Source organism: Meles meles, chromosome 3 (assembly GCF_922984935.1).
Source record: "Meles meles chromosome 3, mMelMel3.1 paternal haplotype, whole genome shotgun sequence".
NCBI lineage: Eukaryota > Metazoa > Chordata > Mammalia > Carnivora > Mustelidae > Meles > Meles meles.
In genome coordinates, this window is record NC_060068.1 from 107,876,374 (window position 1) to 107,892,348 (window position 15,975).

General features: G+C 45.4%; 1 protein-coding gene across 5 annotated transcripts in view; it reads left to right on the forward strand.

Annotated features, from left to right (window-relative positions):
* KLHL3 (kelch like family member 3) overlaps positions 1 to 15,975 on the forward strand; it is a 121,016-nt gene that overhangs the window by 63,790 nt on the left and 41,251 nt on the right. For all 5 annotated transcript variants that reach the window (XM_045999936.1, XM_045999938.1, XM_045999937.1 and 2 more), the window contains one exon: positions 3,886 to 3,995. In XM_045999936.1, the coding sequence (XP_045855892.1) occupies positions 3,886 to 3,995 (110 nt within the window). The remainder of the gene's footprint in view (positions 1 to 3,885; positions 3,996 to 15,975) is intronic.

Sequence of the window (15,975 nt, forward strand, 5' to 3'; positions counted from 1 at the left end):
GACATGCTCTGCATTTTCCTGCTTCCATGCTGTCATTTATACCTGGAGTGCCTCTCCCAGTCGTGGCCCTGTGGACTTGGTGTTGGAGTTGTTGGTGCCTTGTCTTAACGCCTCTTATAAGCCAGTAGGCTCCTTGTAGGCATCAGTTCTGCTTTCTTCATTTTTGAAGAAACACTGCATCTGGCACATTATACATTAATGGTTATCCAACATTTGCAGTCATCTCAGTAGATGTGAGTTACTTCTATTTGCTTATTTAATGCCCACACACCTTTATAAAACAGGAACTCTTATTAGCCCCATTTAACAGATGAGAAAACTGTAGTCTTAGGAAATTGAATATCATATCCCTAGACAGTTTGTTGAACTTGATGGAATTAAAGTGGGTCTCTAAGACCTTTGGGGTCCACAGCCTTATCCATAGGACCTGCAGTCCCAAGGGATGTCCCTGATGGAATGGAAACACTTCTCTTGTTGGAGAGCAGTGCTGCCCATAGAACTGGACTTTGTGAAGCAGGAGAATGGGCTGATACAGTACTCATCCTTCCTTTCTAAAGTTTCTTTCTTTTTTTTTTTTAAAAGATTTTATTTATTTATTTGACAGAGATCACAAGTAGGCAGAGAGGCAGGCAGAGAGAGAGAGGAGGAAGCAGGCTCCCTGCTGAGCAGAGAGCCCGATGTGGGGCTCAATCCCAGGACCCTGGGATCATGACCTGAGCGGAAGGCAGAGGCTTTAACCCACTGAGCCACCCAGGCGCCCCTCCTTTCTAAAGTTTCTTAAAGATCTCAAAATGGACTCATCAGTATACGTAATGGACTCAGTATATATCTCTGAGCTTCAAAACAAGCTTGAGACCTAGGTCAGTTATTACAGTCCTACTTTATGGACAATGAAGCCAAAGGCTGGAAAGAAGAGACTATTAAGAGGTGGAGTTAGGACACAAACCCAGGCATTCTCACTCTTAGCCAAGGGTCTTCACTCCATTCTCCTCTAAGAGAATGCAAAAGCAAACAGAGAATCCACAAACAAACAAGTGTTAAAGCTAGCAGATTCTCAGGGAGGTGTCTTCTGGGAGCAGAGGTGTTCCTTTCTGGGAAGCGGCTGGGGAGAGGGCTGACTTGAATATAAAGTCTTCTGGGGAACTTGTGTCTCCCAGGAAATCAAGTTGGCCAGAGCATCCTGTTCCTGCTTTTCTATCTTGTTGAGTGTTTCTAATAGAAAAGGGGCTCTGGGGGGTTGAGCTGTTCACACAGCAGGAGAGGGGAAGAAGGAGTTTCCCTCTTTGTTCCCTTTCTCTGTGTTTCCCTGCTCATGCCCTGCAAATCTCCTGGGTCCCAGAGTGCTAGTCCTGGGTGGGAAGCTGCTGCTTCTCCCTACCAGCTGGTGCTTCCTGGGAGGATTTCTGGAGGGATTTCAGTGGGAGGTCCCAGATGGGCAGAGCAGCAGCCTGCTTTAGAAAGAAGGGACCTAGATGGAAATTCTTTAGTGCCCCAGAGGTTGAGAGATGGGAAAGTGTGGGTGCTGACTGTTTTCTGCCTTGACTGATCTTTGAGAATTTCTGGTTTGTTCACCAGGCCACCTAGAATACATACCACTACACTTTGTCTTCCTTTGCAAAATCCACGCCCATCTACGTTTTGCTTTATGAGCTTTGTGGAAGGACTTTTCACACCCCAAATTTTAACTTCTTACCTCCTCCTATTCTCTTCATTCTTTTCCCTCCTCCAAATGTCAGGTTATTGGTCAGCCAAAAAAAAGGCAGGAAGGCTCCATGTGGCTCTGAGCCTCAGGGATGTTGGAGCTGGTTTGCCTGACTCTCCTGCTCAGCCTTGGCGGGTCCACAGAGTCTTGGTGTCCTGCATTTTGTCTCGGAGTGGTGACGTCACACCAAAATTTTCCTTCTGTTATTTCTTGGTGTTGCCAACAGTTGGAGGTCTCTGGTCCAGAGACTTTTTTGGAACAGAAAGGGCATGGAGGGAGAATCCTGTTGCTTTCCCAGGCCTCCAGGCCAAGAATGCATTCCTATCACCCAAAGGAGATTGTTCACTTGCTTTTATTTAAATTTTTTTTTAGGAATGGACACTTTAAAAATAGTATTATCTACTCTTAAATATTCCCTTAGTTAGGGAAGTCTTTGAATGTCTAACTGAAAATCCAAGCTTTAACCAAAGGCATTTTCCTGTTCACATATGGAGAAACAAGACCAGATTTTTACTTTATGACCTTTGCTTCCCATTGTAAAGGATCTGCCTTTTAAATTTGTTTTTTGTTATGTACAAACATTCCTGAACTTCATGATGGACAGGGCTTAATTGTGGGCTCAGTGATACAGTGGGCCACTGGGGAGCAGGTGGGGAGCTCTTTCTATTGAAAGATGGAGGAGGTTGTTTATAACCAGATCTCTGAGAGTAAAATACTGGCATTTGGAAGCTCTGGTTGAAGGGTATATGGGAATTCTTTTGAAATTATTTCAACATAAAGTTTAGAATCAATTTTATAAGAAATGATTTAAGTCTTCTTTGTTTGACTTTTGAGAAGCCGATGAATGTGAGAGCAGAGCTGAGCTTGCTGATTTCCCTTTCCATGCAGCTTCCTGGGCATGGAGAGACTCTCAGTCTCCCCCGAGGGCCTGCCCAGACCATGTCGGGGTAGCTCTTGCTGGGAACTGGGAGGTGTCACTGCTAGAATTACAAGGCCAGAGAGGGTCCACCAAAGAAAGAAGAAGGGGGTCCTGGAGCCTGAGGGGCAAGGGGCATGGATGCTCCTGGGGACGGTGGGGCAGAACCATGAGAGTGCTGAGAAAGGAGCCCTTTCTGGGTCACATGACAAAGGACCCTATGATCTCCAGAACCTGCCGCACCAGGAATTGTCGGCTCTTGGGCCACTTTACCTTGGCATAGCTTGTGAAACTACTTTCATCCTTCCTTTCCCATCACAGCATTGGAGTGAAGCAAGATGAACCCTTGTATCCTCATTATACAGAGAGATAGTGGGGCCTAGGAAGGAGAGGCCATTGGCTTAGGGACACATCTTGCAAAAGGCAAAGCCAGAACTTGAATCTAGTGGCCTTCTTTCTGAAGAGTACACTCCTTCACTGACATGTCACTGTCTCTGTGGGAGCAGAATGGTGGCCTGGGCTAATGTCGGGGTAGGAATTGCACTTGGCATTTCCCTTGCATGGACATCCGGCCTGCGTGTTTTGTCTCGGTTTAGGTGTCCCCAAATTCCCCTCCATTTTAATGGTTCCCACTAGCCTGCCTGTCATGGACTGTTGCTTGCAATGGTGGGGCCAGCTGTGTCTGGCCAGTCTGGACAGAGGCTTAGTTGGGCCTCCTTGTGAATCAGAGACCATGATAGGCTTGACTTTGGGCACAAAAGGATGATGTCTTCTTCCAGCCTTGAAATGTTGACTCCGTACCAGAACTCCCAGAGACTTCCAGCCACACAGCAGTTCTGACCCACTTTTGTTTAGCTGAGCTACAGGGGGCTTCGTCTGCAAATCTGCCAGCTTGCGCCTTGAGGGGAAATGAGCTCAATTAAGTAGACAGGTCCCAGTGAGGCTTTTCTGCAATGCCATTAATAATCACATGGAGCATGGAAAAAAAAATATAACCTCACATCTCTCTGCCCCATTTTCATCTGTGTCGATGTTCAGGCTGGAGTATCACACAGAGGGATGCCTTTGCTGCCAAATTAAGAGGCTAGTTTCCCTTCAGCCAGGATGTGCTGTCTTTCTCTCTGCCTCTGTCTGTCCCTTTCCCTCATGCCCACCGCCAGAGTACCCAGGACTCCACTGTGAACTTCACAGATTGCCAGGGCCATGGAAGAGCAGAAACATATTGTTAACTTCTGCTTTTTTTTTTTTTTTTTTTTTTTTTGAACAGAGCAGCACTTTCCAGAGGTGATGCTGGGGGAAGAATTTCTTAGCCTAAGTCTGGACCAGGTATGCAGCTTGATATCCAGTGACAAGCTGACTGTTTCTTCAGAAGAGAAGGTATGGCACGACCCCTCAGTGAACCAGGATCCTCACACATGAGGCGGTCATGGGAGGGACAGTGAAACCTTTTCTCTTTCTCAGCAGGAAAAAAAAGGAACTTATTTTTTGGCTCTTTAAATAATTAGGAAAGGACCTTCTGGCTCGTGATCACTACATTTACTGTTTGGACACTTTGAGGAGGGAATAACGCTAGTGATTATTTTGATGACAAAGCTGCCTCCATTAACCGGACATTTATAGTTTACCAAGCACTCTGCTAAGAGCCTTCTTCTCTTCAGTTCCCTCAGCCTTCACCACAGCCCTGTGAAGCAGGCATTGGCCTTGTCCCCCGATTGCAGATGAGGAAAACTAACTTGGAGGAGTTAATTAGCTTGTCTGTGGTCACTCAGCTGGTCACTGCAGAGTTGCAGTCTTCTTGTCCCCTGGTCTTAGCCACGGCCCACATGGCCTCTTGGGAGCATCATTGGGCATTTAAGCCAGAGCTGACCTTTGGGAAACATCTAGTGTAACGGGGGATTGGAACTTTTACTGTTGAGGAAACTGAGGCCCAGAGAAAGGATAGGATCTGTTGAAGGTCCCAACATGAGTGACCATGGCAAAACTAGAACCTGGGTCTGTTGACACCTAGTTGCCTAACTCACTGACCACACACCACTTCCTTGGTGCAGCAGGCTTGATTTCTGCCCACTGCTTTGAGGGCTCATCTGTCCTACCTCTAGGTCTTCCTTCTCTCTGACCTTCTGCTTGGATCATTCTCCCCTTGCACTGTCACCTGCTTGAATTCCAAACCAGTTCCTATTCCACTTCTACCAGGAAGAACTTCTTTACTCTAGGAGATGTAGTCTTCTATATTGAAAGTAACATACACTTTGGTGTTGGCCAGTAGAGTCCAAATCTTATCTCTAGTCTTTACAAATTAATGGGTGACCTTGGGTGAGATAGTCTGCTTCTTCATCTGCTTCTCATGTATAAAGTGAGAGGGTAATAGGAAATACTTCACGGGGTGTTTATGAGCATAAATGGGATAAGGTGTGTCAAATGCCTGGTGTCTACCTGGTAGGTCGTACTTGGTAGGGGCTCATTCGATGGTAGCTGAGTTTATGATTGACCATGCATCTGGAATTTATTCCTTTCTCCTCTGTGTTCCAGGATAATACTCACCTTGTTCTGCTTTTTACTGCAGTCAGTTCTGAGCCCATCTTACCTCCTCCACTTGACCATGAGTTTCCTGATGGTAGCAACCACATCTTACTCTTCCCGGCATCCTCAGAGATGCTCAATACATGTGTCATGGATTGTCTTAGTCCACTCATTATGTCCAAGCTTGAGGTCCTTTTCTGAGGAAATAATTTAAGGAACATCTCTTAAAAGAGATCTTGCATTACCAATGAGTGTCCAAAGTCACATGTCCAGAGAATAGGGTGACGTCACAAGCCCCCACCTGTTGTCCTGCAAAAGTTTGATCCAGAAGAAAAACATTTGTGGATTGGAATCCTGGGCTGCCCCAAGACTTCAGAAGGATTTCCAGAAGGTGGCTGGCACACCCAGCTGGACTGTCCCGGCTCAGTGAGGCTTCTACTTCCATTAACTGATGTGAGATATTGCCTGCAGGATAAAGGATGCCTCCAGCCAGGCCACTGCGTCTTCCTGCCCCAGCCCCAGCAGCAAAGACTCCCTCACTTCTTGCCAAGCCTGTTTAATGTCTTCTCTGGATCGTGCTACTAAATGGGCACAGCTTGAAGGAATGAACTAGTTAGTTGATCGACCATGTGGTAGTTGGTGCACTTGGCCTGTTTGGGGCCTGCTTGAGCGTGTCCTTCAGGTGTAGTCTGAGAAAATGTCAACAGCCATATAAGCAACAGGATTTGGATCACCTTGGAGGTATTTGGGTTGAGGGGGGGACCCTTGCTGCCTTTAAGTCCTGCAGGCCCATCCTGCTGTGAGATTGCAGTAAGCTTTCCTCAGGTGAGGGCTTACCTGGGTTTGCTGTGTTGGGGTGGTGGAGGAGACAGGTTGTTAAGAGGGACAGGCATTTTAGTGGCCTGGAAACCATTTGGGCTTTGGACTCAGGAAGACCTGTTTCCATGCTCCACTTGATGCTCACTGGCTCCTTGATTTTCAGAAGTCAGGGGTCTCTTTGAACCTCAATTCTCTCTCTTTTTTTTTTTTTTAGATTTTATTTATTTGACAGAGAGAGAGAGAGATCACAAGTAGGCAGAGGCAGGCAGAGAGAGGAAGAAGCAGGCTCCCGGCTGAGCAGAGAGCCAGACGCGGGGCTCGATCCCAGGACCCTGAGATCATGACCCGAGCCGAAGGCAGAGGCTTTAACCCACTGAGCCACCCAGGCGCCCCGAACCTCAATTCTCTTAAACGTGAAGTGGGACTACTAAGAGTTTAGAGTAGAGGTATGTTTGTTTAAGATTTTATTTATTTATTTCAGAGAGAGAGTACGAGCAAGGTATAGGGGGAGAAGGCAAAGGGAGAAGCAGGCTCCCCACTGAGCAGAGAGCCTGATGCGGGGCTCGATCCCAGGATCCCGGGATCCTGACCTGAGCTGAAGGGAGACACTTAACCGACTGAGCCACCCAGGCTCCCCAAGAGTAGAGGTATTTCCCATGTTAATGAAGTTGTATATTATATTTGCTTCTCACAAGTTATTTGTAACTTCAGAGTTATGTGGTGCTTTTCATAAAGGAGATTACTGATGATCTTGATCCCTTTGGTACCTTTAAGGTTGGCAGTATAGTTCCTTTTTTATTTTAAAAGTTTTATTTTTCAGTGATCTCTGTACCCACACTTGGATTCACAACCCCGAGATCAAGAGACACGTGCTCTACCGACGGAGTCAGCCAGGCACCTCTAAGGTTGACAGTATAATTTGGAGGCTTATCAAAGAACAGTGGGGTTTGGCCCATGTTTTCTATTTCTAGTTTTATTTCCCTTTAATTGATTACATATTGCTAGAAGTTAAATAGCTGGAAACTTTTGACAATTGGATATTTGTTGTTTGAATGCTAGCTCTTGAGGCTTTGAAAATTCTTTGAGGTGTTCCAGGAGATTTCATGATTTCTACTTCCTTTAGTTACATTTCATAATAGGTAATCTCTTGCATATACAATAGCCTTTTCTTTCACTATTGCATTGTAGTGAACTTAATGGAGTTTGAAGAAATGTAAGGGATCTATCTTAATTTAAGCTAAAATTCAGCTGCATTTGATGTTAGCATTTGCTGGGGCATGCCCGTGTAGCTCAGTCGGTTAAGTGTCCAACTCCTGATCTCTGCTTGGGTCTCGATCTCAGACCCCATTCAAATCCCACCTCAGGCTCCATGCTGAGAGTGGAGCCTACCCCAAAAATAAAACTAAACAAAAAACAGAGTAAAAAAAAAAGCCTTCAGAAACAGTTGCAGAAAACAACTGCACTCGTAATCTAATAACCTGTATTGAGCTAAATCCATATTTGAACAGTCAATCAGCTGTATTATGATTTACTTCTTTGCCTACAGCCCACAGATTTCTTTGTGTGGCCAGATATCAGATATTAAAATGTGAAAAAACTATGCATCTTCGAATAGAGGAAATGTGGCATTTTAGTTAATGAGGATTCTAAGTGGCTGTGGCTAGGCCCCAGGCAGTTTGCTGGTCGGGAGTTTGAAAAAGTAGAGGTTCTGTGGTTGAAGTGGCTGAGTTCCAGTCCTGCCTCCACTGTTCTAATAGGTTGTTTGTCTCCCACCAGAATGGGTGCATCTTACACAGTCAAGGATTTTCTCCATCTCATAGTCACTGCCAGGGTGTTACTGGTATCAGGGTCACGGTAGACACAAAACAAACACCATTTGTTGAATGAATGAGTAAGAGAACTTCTCCATATCTCAGTCTTCTCATCTGTATAAGGGGGGCAATGATAGTAGAGTATCCATCTTACAGAATTGTTCTGAGGATGAAATCAGATAACATGGGAAAAGTTCTTAGCCCAAAGAAAGTGTTCACTACTTTCTGCTTCATGATTACTGCTGCTGCTATTACTACCACTATCCTCCTCCTCCTCTTCCTCCTCACTGTTGACTGGGGCATTTCTCAAGGGGAAGCTCTTCCCAGAGCCCGTGTTAGTCTAGGTGGTTGTGCAACCCGGGGCTTGGTGCCTAGCATGGACAGTGGGAGTAGCTCTTGCTCCCCAACATTCCCAGCTCCCTTGGCCCTGTCTGGGCTTCTCCCAGGACTCAGATACTGTTCTTCCTAGCATCACTTGCTGTTACCCATGCCTCTGTCCTCCAGTAGCCTCAAGCTCCTTGAGGGCTTCGAGGGTGCCTCAGCCATCTTTGAGTCACAGCAGTGCCTGATATAGAGACCCCGGCCTCCTCTGTGGAGCTGCTAAGCAGAAATGCCCTGAGGTAGTGAGGGGCAAGCTGGGGCCGGACACCGCCCTGAGCCAGCTGAGGTTATGGGAATAATTTTCGCATTTTTCCAGAGAATAAGGACAAATGTGGGAACTAGAGGTCAGAGGAGGCATGGATCCCTGCCATTTTTTTCTCCTGTTTTTCCTTCATGTAGTTTTGGTTTTAAAATTCCTGTTATTTGAGGGAAGACAAAAGGACCTGGTAGGAGTTACAAAATCACGATTTCTTTGGGTGGGACCCCTCCCTGCCCTACCTACCCCTCCCCTTCCCCAGCACAGAGCAAAAGCACAACGGAGTATGCCCTTCACAGTCACCTGTTCCTTCCACAGGGAGGTATCTGGGCTCACAGCTCAGCTTGTGGGCAGGTAGTCAGTTTATTGGATTTGCCTTTGAGACCCAGAGTTTGTCCCTCACCGTGGACAGCTTCTGGGACCCAGGTGCAGGCAGGGTAAGCAGCCCTCCAAGGCAGACCCACTCTAAAGAGAAGAGTGATGACTCTCCAGTTTTAGTGTAGGTTTGCCACCAAATTGCAGGTTCTGAATCTTTCCTTTCTTAGCCAGTATATATGTCTCTACTTTTCAGGAATTCTCTGCCTTCTTATGAGACACTCTTGAAGTTTTCAGAGTGAGTGCAAATGGGGAAAAGGCCCACAGTTTAGATACAGGTCAGAAAGACATAGTTTAGGTCTTTTAAAAAATCAGAGTCAGATATATATTATATCGAGAACTACACTTAGTTTCTCTCTGTGAGATCACCTATTTAACATGCTGTTGTTTCCTACACCTGTAATCAGAAGCCAGATTCTGGTGTCTTCTGAAATGGATTGGGACCTTGTCTCCCAGGATCATTGGTGTTGCATGCTCTCCCATCTGAACGGCTAGCCTCTCCAGCCTGCGGTGTGTGGATAATGCTGCCTTGAGCTCCTTGACCACTAGGCTAGACTTGAGTGCTTGCAGCCCAGGTATTACCCGGTGATTGAACAGTGCACCCTGCTGCCTCGCTTGAGCTGTTGGAAGCCCCATCTTCCTGTGAGGTCAGTAATTAGAGTTGCCAGCTTCTCAGCTTGCAAACAACCATCTGGCCTGGTCCCTGGGCACAGCATTACTCCTCTTACCGTTCGCCTTTGGAAAGTACGATTTGGTGTAGGCACCTATGAGCAGAACACCACAGCACTAGGACCAAAAATCAACCCTGACGGCCCACCATTCCCCACCTGCATTTCACACAGCATTTTTTCCCCCCAAAGTGACATTTATATTGAACTCAGTGCACAGGGACATGAACAAAGTGAAATACCCACCGAACTAGCTCACAGATCTGGTAACAGAACCCCGGAAGTCCCTTTCCGTCACTGCCAACCATCCCGAGAAGCATAATTACCAGTCTGACTTCTCATGGATCCATTTTGCTGTTTTTGAACTTTATGTAAATGGAATGCTGATGTGTGTATACCTTCTGTGTGACTTCTTTGGCCCAGCGCATCATTTCTGCTTCTCACACAGACTCCCAAGTCAGAGATTATTGTCCCCATTCTGCAGAGGAGGAAACTAAGGCTGTTGACTATAAGTAGCTTTATGATTTGAAGCTGACATGTCTGCCTCCTGGGCCTCTGCTCACTATGAACACATGCCCACTCTGACAGGGAGACGGGGGTGAGTGACACTTAGCACTCTTTTAGAACTTGCAATCTGGATACGAAACATGCACCTTATGTGACTGAGAGAAGTAGTTGCATATGGTCAAAGTTCAAGGAAAGTGCCCTGGAGTGTTTTATTCCAAACTATTAGGTGGGGAAGACCTCCTAAGAAAGGGAATATTTGAGCTAAAATGTGGAGACTAAGAGTAGGATTTTGGAAAACTATTCAAGTTGAAAGGGATCATAGGAATCCAGACATGGAAGTTTGGAATACCTTATTCTACTTGGGGGAATGGTAACCGATGTGATGAGAGTCCAGGGTCTTTGGTGGGGGTCTGGGAGATGGGGCTAGAAATAGAATAGGTTAGGGGGTGAAGACTTTCTTCTCTAGGTCAGTATGTATCCCACAGTGTGCAGTCAAACTGCAATGTTTGTGAGAAGGTCTCATGTTTGACACATTCAGGAGACATTCCTGGCCAAACACAGGAACCAGGTTAAGAAACTGAAGGACTTGCCAGAGCTTTTGTATGTTAATGAGCTCTGTGAATCTCTGAGGGAGGTTTGAGGGTGTATATGATGTGCTCTCCAGGTTCATTTGGTCCCAGAACATCCTTTACAACAGAATGTCTCCTGCCCATAATATTCTGAGGACGACATTGTGAGGAATAGTCTTGAGGCCGATTTTCTTTGGTTGCCCCAAATATTCTATGATTTATTGATTTTCCTATTTTGCAGTTATTTTCATCAGGGATATATACTTTTTGATTATGAGACCATCTTCAGAGGATGTTTTGTCTATGGGAGTCAGGGTTACCCTGGGCTGTGGAAGTGCCCCTCAAGGGCAGGTTTACTGGTTTAGAAACTGTTTTTGTACTCCTTTTTGTCTTGAGTATCCCACTTCAGACCCCATATCTGTAGTGGTGTGAGCCTGGGGTTATTTCTTGAAGATACGTGGTTCTTAAAGTCCCAGCTTCCAGGAGATGGGGAGCTCCCTTCCCTCTTCCCAGAGCAGATGGATGGAGTTCATCTAGTCCCAGTACATGGGACACAGGTGGGTAACACTGTCCACATAGAGCCTGTGGTATAGACATTCTTTTTTTTTTTTTTTTTTTTAAGATTTTATTTATTTATTTGACAGAGAGAGATCACAAGTAGGCAGAGAGGCAAGCAGAGAGAAAGAGAGGAGGAAGGAGGCTCCCTGCCAAGCAGAGAGCCTGATGCGGGACTCGATCCCAGGACTCTGAGATCATGACCTGAGCCGAAGGCAGAGTCTTAACCCACTGAGCCACCCAGGCGCCCCTGGTATAGACATTCTATCTGATGAGACACCACTTTGGAACCAATCGAGTCCATATCTAAATTGTATGGGCCTGTGACCCATTTTGGCCTCAGCTTCCATTCAACTGCCAGACTTGTATTCCTTGTTTAAAACACTCAGGCACTTCCCTTTTTCTTGTGACTACAGCTCAAAGCTTTATTCGTTGGTGAGAAGTCACTTTCATGTGTTTGGAGCTGCAGGGGAAGATTTCTTCAGCTCTGCCCACCATATTGACTGCAAGGCATTCTCCATCCCTGTGTCATGCTCTATTCATTTGTAGGATTGGCGCCACATGAAATTGTCTTCCAGCTTGTAGGCATTTCTCTCAAACCACCATGCTCCAGTCCTTCTCCTTGGCAGAATCAGACTGCATGTCTTTATCTTGGCTATAGGTAGTAGTGGAAAGCCGAACAATTTCCGGGCAAGGCGATATCCCTCTTTTACTTTCGTCATCATTTTTATTGTTTATATGAAGTCACATATTTGGCAATATGCTGTCGTAGGAAGAGAACCATACACCCAGTCATTTCCACTTTGACTAACTTATTTATTCTCTCAGTAAATATTTGTTGAGTGCTGTCTATGTAGCAGATAGTGTGTTATTCACACGAGAGACATTGGTGAACAGATCAACATAGGACTCCTGCCTTTGTAGAACTTAAAAATCACATGAGGGAGATAGATTTTTTTTTAATGTCATTTGTTTTTTATTATTAGTATTTTTTATTTTTTCAGTGTTCCAGTATTCATTGTTTATGCACCATTCCCAGTGCTCCATGGAGGGAGATAGATTTTATAAAAAATGTACAGAAATAAATATGTAGCTACAAACTATGAAATGTGCTATGGAAAAAGTGTGGATTGAAAGCTAGGGCTTCTCATTGCTGCTTCATTCCCAATTAGCTGGGCAATGTTTGGGCAGACCACTTCCCCACTGTCTACCTCGCTTTTCTCTTACATGAGTGATTCTTGATGTTCCGGGGCCCTTGTGGGTCTGAGATGAAGTAACTACAAGAAGGAACTGCTAAGTGCCCTATAAAATCTTATGATGATGGGCCTGTCAGAAAGATGAGTGCAACTGAGTTGGTTTTCTAGAGTCTAGGGAGCCTTCAGACCAGGAAGTCTAGCCAGTGTTAATGCTGGTAAATGTTTAACAACAGGCTCTGCAAAAAAATTCTGAAAGCCCTGATTTGTTTGCTGGTTCATTTGCTTATTTCCATGGTGTAAATATTTCCACAACAGCTGATTTCAAACCACCAGTGTAATGTCACTAAACACCAAGATGGGAAGAAACATGCACGATGAGCTCCAGCTCCAGCATACCGCTGCTCCCAGTGGTCCCTGGTGTGGTGCGGGACAGTGAGGTGGGGGTCTGGTACATAAAGTCCTGTTAAATTTCAGTTGAAGAAACAACACAAATCTGACAGACTCATTCTTGTGTCTAGTAGTGCTGTCTTTTTCTAAAAAAATTTTTTTAAAGATTTTATTTATTTATTTGAGAAAGAGAGAGTGTGAGTGAGAGAGAGCACAAGCAGGGGGGAGGAGTAGCGAGCAGAGAGCCCCATTCAGGACTTGATCCCAGGACCCTGGGATCTTGACCTGAACGGAAAGGCAGACGCTTAAGTGATGAGCAACCCAGGTGCCCTAGTAATGCTGTCTTCTTGATTGAAAGTCATGTCAGTGAATAGCAAAAGCTATTGGCTCAATCTCTGGGAAATAAAAGAGTATCTGGGTGGGGGGTGTCCTAAGACCACTTGGTGGGTATACTTATGATTACGGGTTTAGGAAAATAGTTCCCCAATTCAGTGGTCTGCGCAGTTTTTCTAACTAATTGTGCCTCTGAGATATAATATTGCATAATGTTAGAACTTGGGTTTTCAGAGTTAGGGGTGAATTCACATCTCAGATGCACTACTTCTTGGCAGCATGACTTTGGACATTAACCTTTTGGGGCTGTTTCCTCATCTGTAAAACGTGAACACTGCTATCTATGTCACAGGATTTTGTGTGGATTAAAGGAGATCATGCATGTAAAATGCATAGCATTGTGTCTCTTGGTAAAATTAGCCTTTCTCAAATCTTGAGTAACAAATTAAGTCCATGTGCAGGAACCTAGTTTTTCCCCTGATCTTGTCAAAACTGGCTTCTTTTCCTCCATCCTATGCTTTGCCGTGAATCACCCTCAACTGGACCTTTTCCCTTGCCAAGACATCACCCTGCGTATTTTTAACATATGCCCCTGCTTCTTGATTTTCAAAACATGTTTTGAAAGCAGATGTAAGTGCCCCAGTGCTCTGCACTTCCCTCCCTGGGTGCAGGTACAATGGGGCGTGGCTACCTACCTCACTGGAGGTAGGAAGGGTGGAGGGGGTCAGCTTCAGCTTCATGGGGGGGGGGGGGGTCCTGGCCAAGGCTTCTGCTTACATCGGAAGCGGAAGCGCGGGGAGCCAGGAGCTGTAAAGTTCAGTTTTCCTCACCCTTTTCGCACCTAGCAACCTTGTAGTACTCAAGAGATTGGGAGATTGGTTTTGTAATATAAAGCAGTGAGGAAATGATGCTCTTTCTTTGTTGAAAAGTAAAACCCTCAGCGTGCCTCCTGGAAGCTGATTTCCTCATGGGATCCACAGAAGGTGTTTTCATCTGAGTAGACATCACCCTGCCCTGTGATCAGAGCCACAGGGTTTCTGCTTGGATTTCATAGACCCAGAGTTGATACCCTTTTCCTCTAAAGCACCAGAGAGTAAACATTTCAGGCTTTGCAGGCCAGAGAGTCTTGATTCAGTGCCACTGTTAGAAGGTGAAAGCAGCCCTAGACAATATGTAAATGAGTGAGTGTGGCTGTGTTCCAGTAAAATTTTATTTATGAAAACAGGTGGCAGGCTGAACGTGGCCTGTGGGCTGTAGTTGGCCAGCCACTGCTGTAGGCCCTGACAGGCAGCCGAGAGCCGTGGATAAGAGCGTGAGGGCTGGTGTTGGGTCTGGGGGGGAACTCATCCCTGCTGCTTTGTGGCTCTGGGCTTGGGAGAGTCATTTAATGTGGGTTCAGAGGATCTGTTCCCTGGGCTCTCCCGGGAGTCCGGGCTGCCAGCGTCCCCGAGAGCGAAGAGCATGGCGCTGGCCTTGGCGTGCGGTAAACACTGGCTCCTTCTGCTGTTACACGTTGCCCCCTTTGCGTTAGCCAGTCCCTTCGTGGGAGGCACTCTTGGGAACCATTTTAGGCACACTAAAGGCTAGAGCTAGTTGAAAGTTTATTGACTTGTTTATTTTCTAAGCATGGAACCTCAAGAAAACACGTGGCCCTCTCTAGCTACTGAGAAGGTCACCGTGGTTGGCGAGCACCATGGCTTTCACAGCTGAGTAGGTAGACAGTGCAACTGAGCGGAACCAGTTAGGCAAGTCAGGCCAAAAATAAAGATAAGGTTAAATATCGACTTTATTAGACTTAGCTTGCTTTTTAGCTTTTATAACAAAGACGAAGACGAAGCTGGTTGATGGGGAAGGGCATCATCAGGAAATCTCACCTCCTCGAGGACTTGCAGTTCGTTCTTCAGCAGAGATTTGTCACCTGGCTGCCTGCTCTGTGTCTAGCATTGTGCTTCGTGGCTTGCAGGAGCTCCCAGTCCAGTAAAGTCGAGCAGAAGAAAGTTGGTTCGCCAGGCAGAACCGGACTGTGGTTGCCCACCACCTAATCCAGCATGGTCTGATTTCTCCCTCTTCCTTTGGTCCCTGCTTTGATTCCAGTCCCCTTTTCCCCAGCCTGGACAGCTTCCACTGCCTCCCTTTGTGCTTATTCTGAACTCGTGTGTCCATTCATTCATTAAAAGAATCTTTGAGTATGTATTATTTGCCATTAAATAAGACCAGGTCTGTCTTCTCACGGATCTTTAAGGCTGATGGAAACAACAGTAATGATTCACAAACTGCTGCTGTGAGGGGAGGGATAAAGCTCTAGGAGGGCGAATAATTAAACAAACAAACAAACAAACAAACTGGACATCGAGGATTTCCATGGCATGTGTATGTTTATGTCTGTGCATATAGAGGTTATTTTTTACAGAACTGAGAGCGAACTATCCAGGGATAGTGCTCCTTTCTTTCTGTTCCATTCCATTCTTTTCTCGTCTCTTCCTTTTCTGATTGATTTTTTTCCTATTTTGAGTACACCCAGCCTGACTGAAGTTTATGGTTAGGAAATAGGACCAACGTGTCATTAACATATCAATACACACAAAACTATTCTTAAGGTTGGAAAAATTATAGAGATTTTTCCCCCACCCCTGGGAGTTAGCTTTCATTTTGACTTTACACCACATTGTAAATTTTGTTGTCATATTTTCCTTTTCTTAGAATTTCTTTTCATCTCCTCTCTGATTTTCATTTTGAAAAATTTCAAGCCTACATTAAATTTTGAAAGCATGCACATTCATATACTCTTAACCTAGATTCACCAGTTAACATTTGCTTCATTTAAAAAAAAATTTTTGCTTCATTTGCCTTATTTCTCTCTCCATGTATTTGAACTTTTATTTTGCTGAGCCATTTGACAGTAAATTGGCGACATGATAACACTTCATCCCTAGTATTTGAGTATGTACCTCCTAAGAACAAGGAAATTATTTTAAGCCAT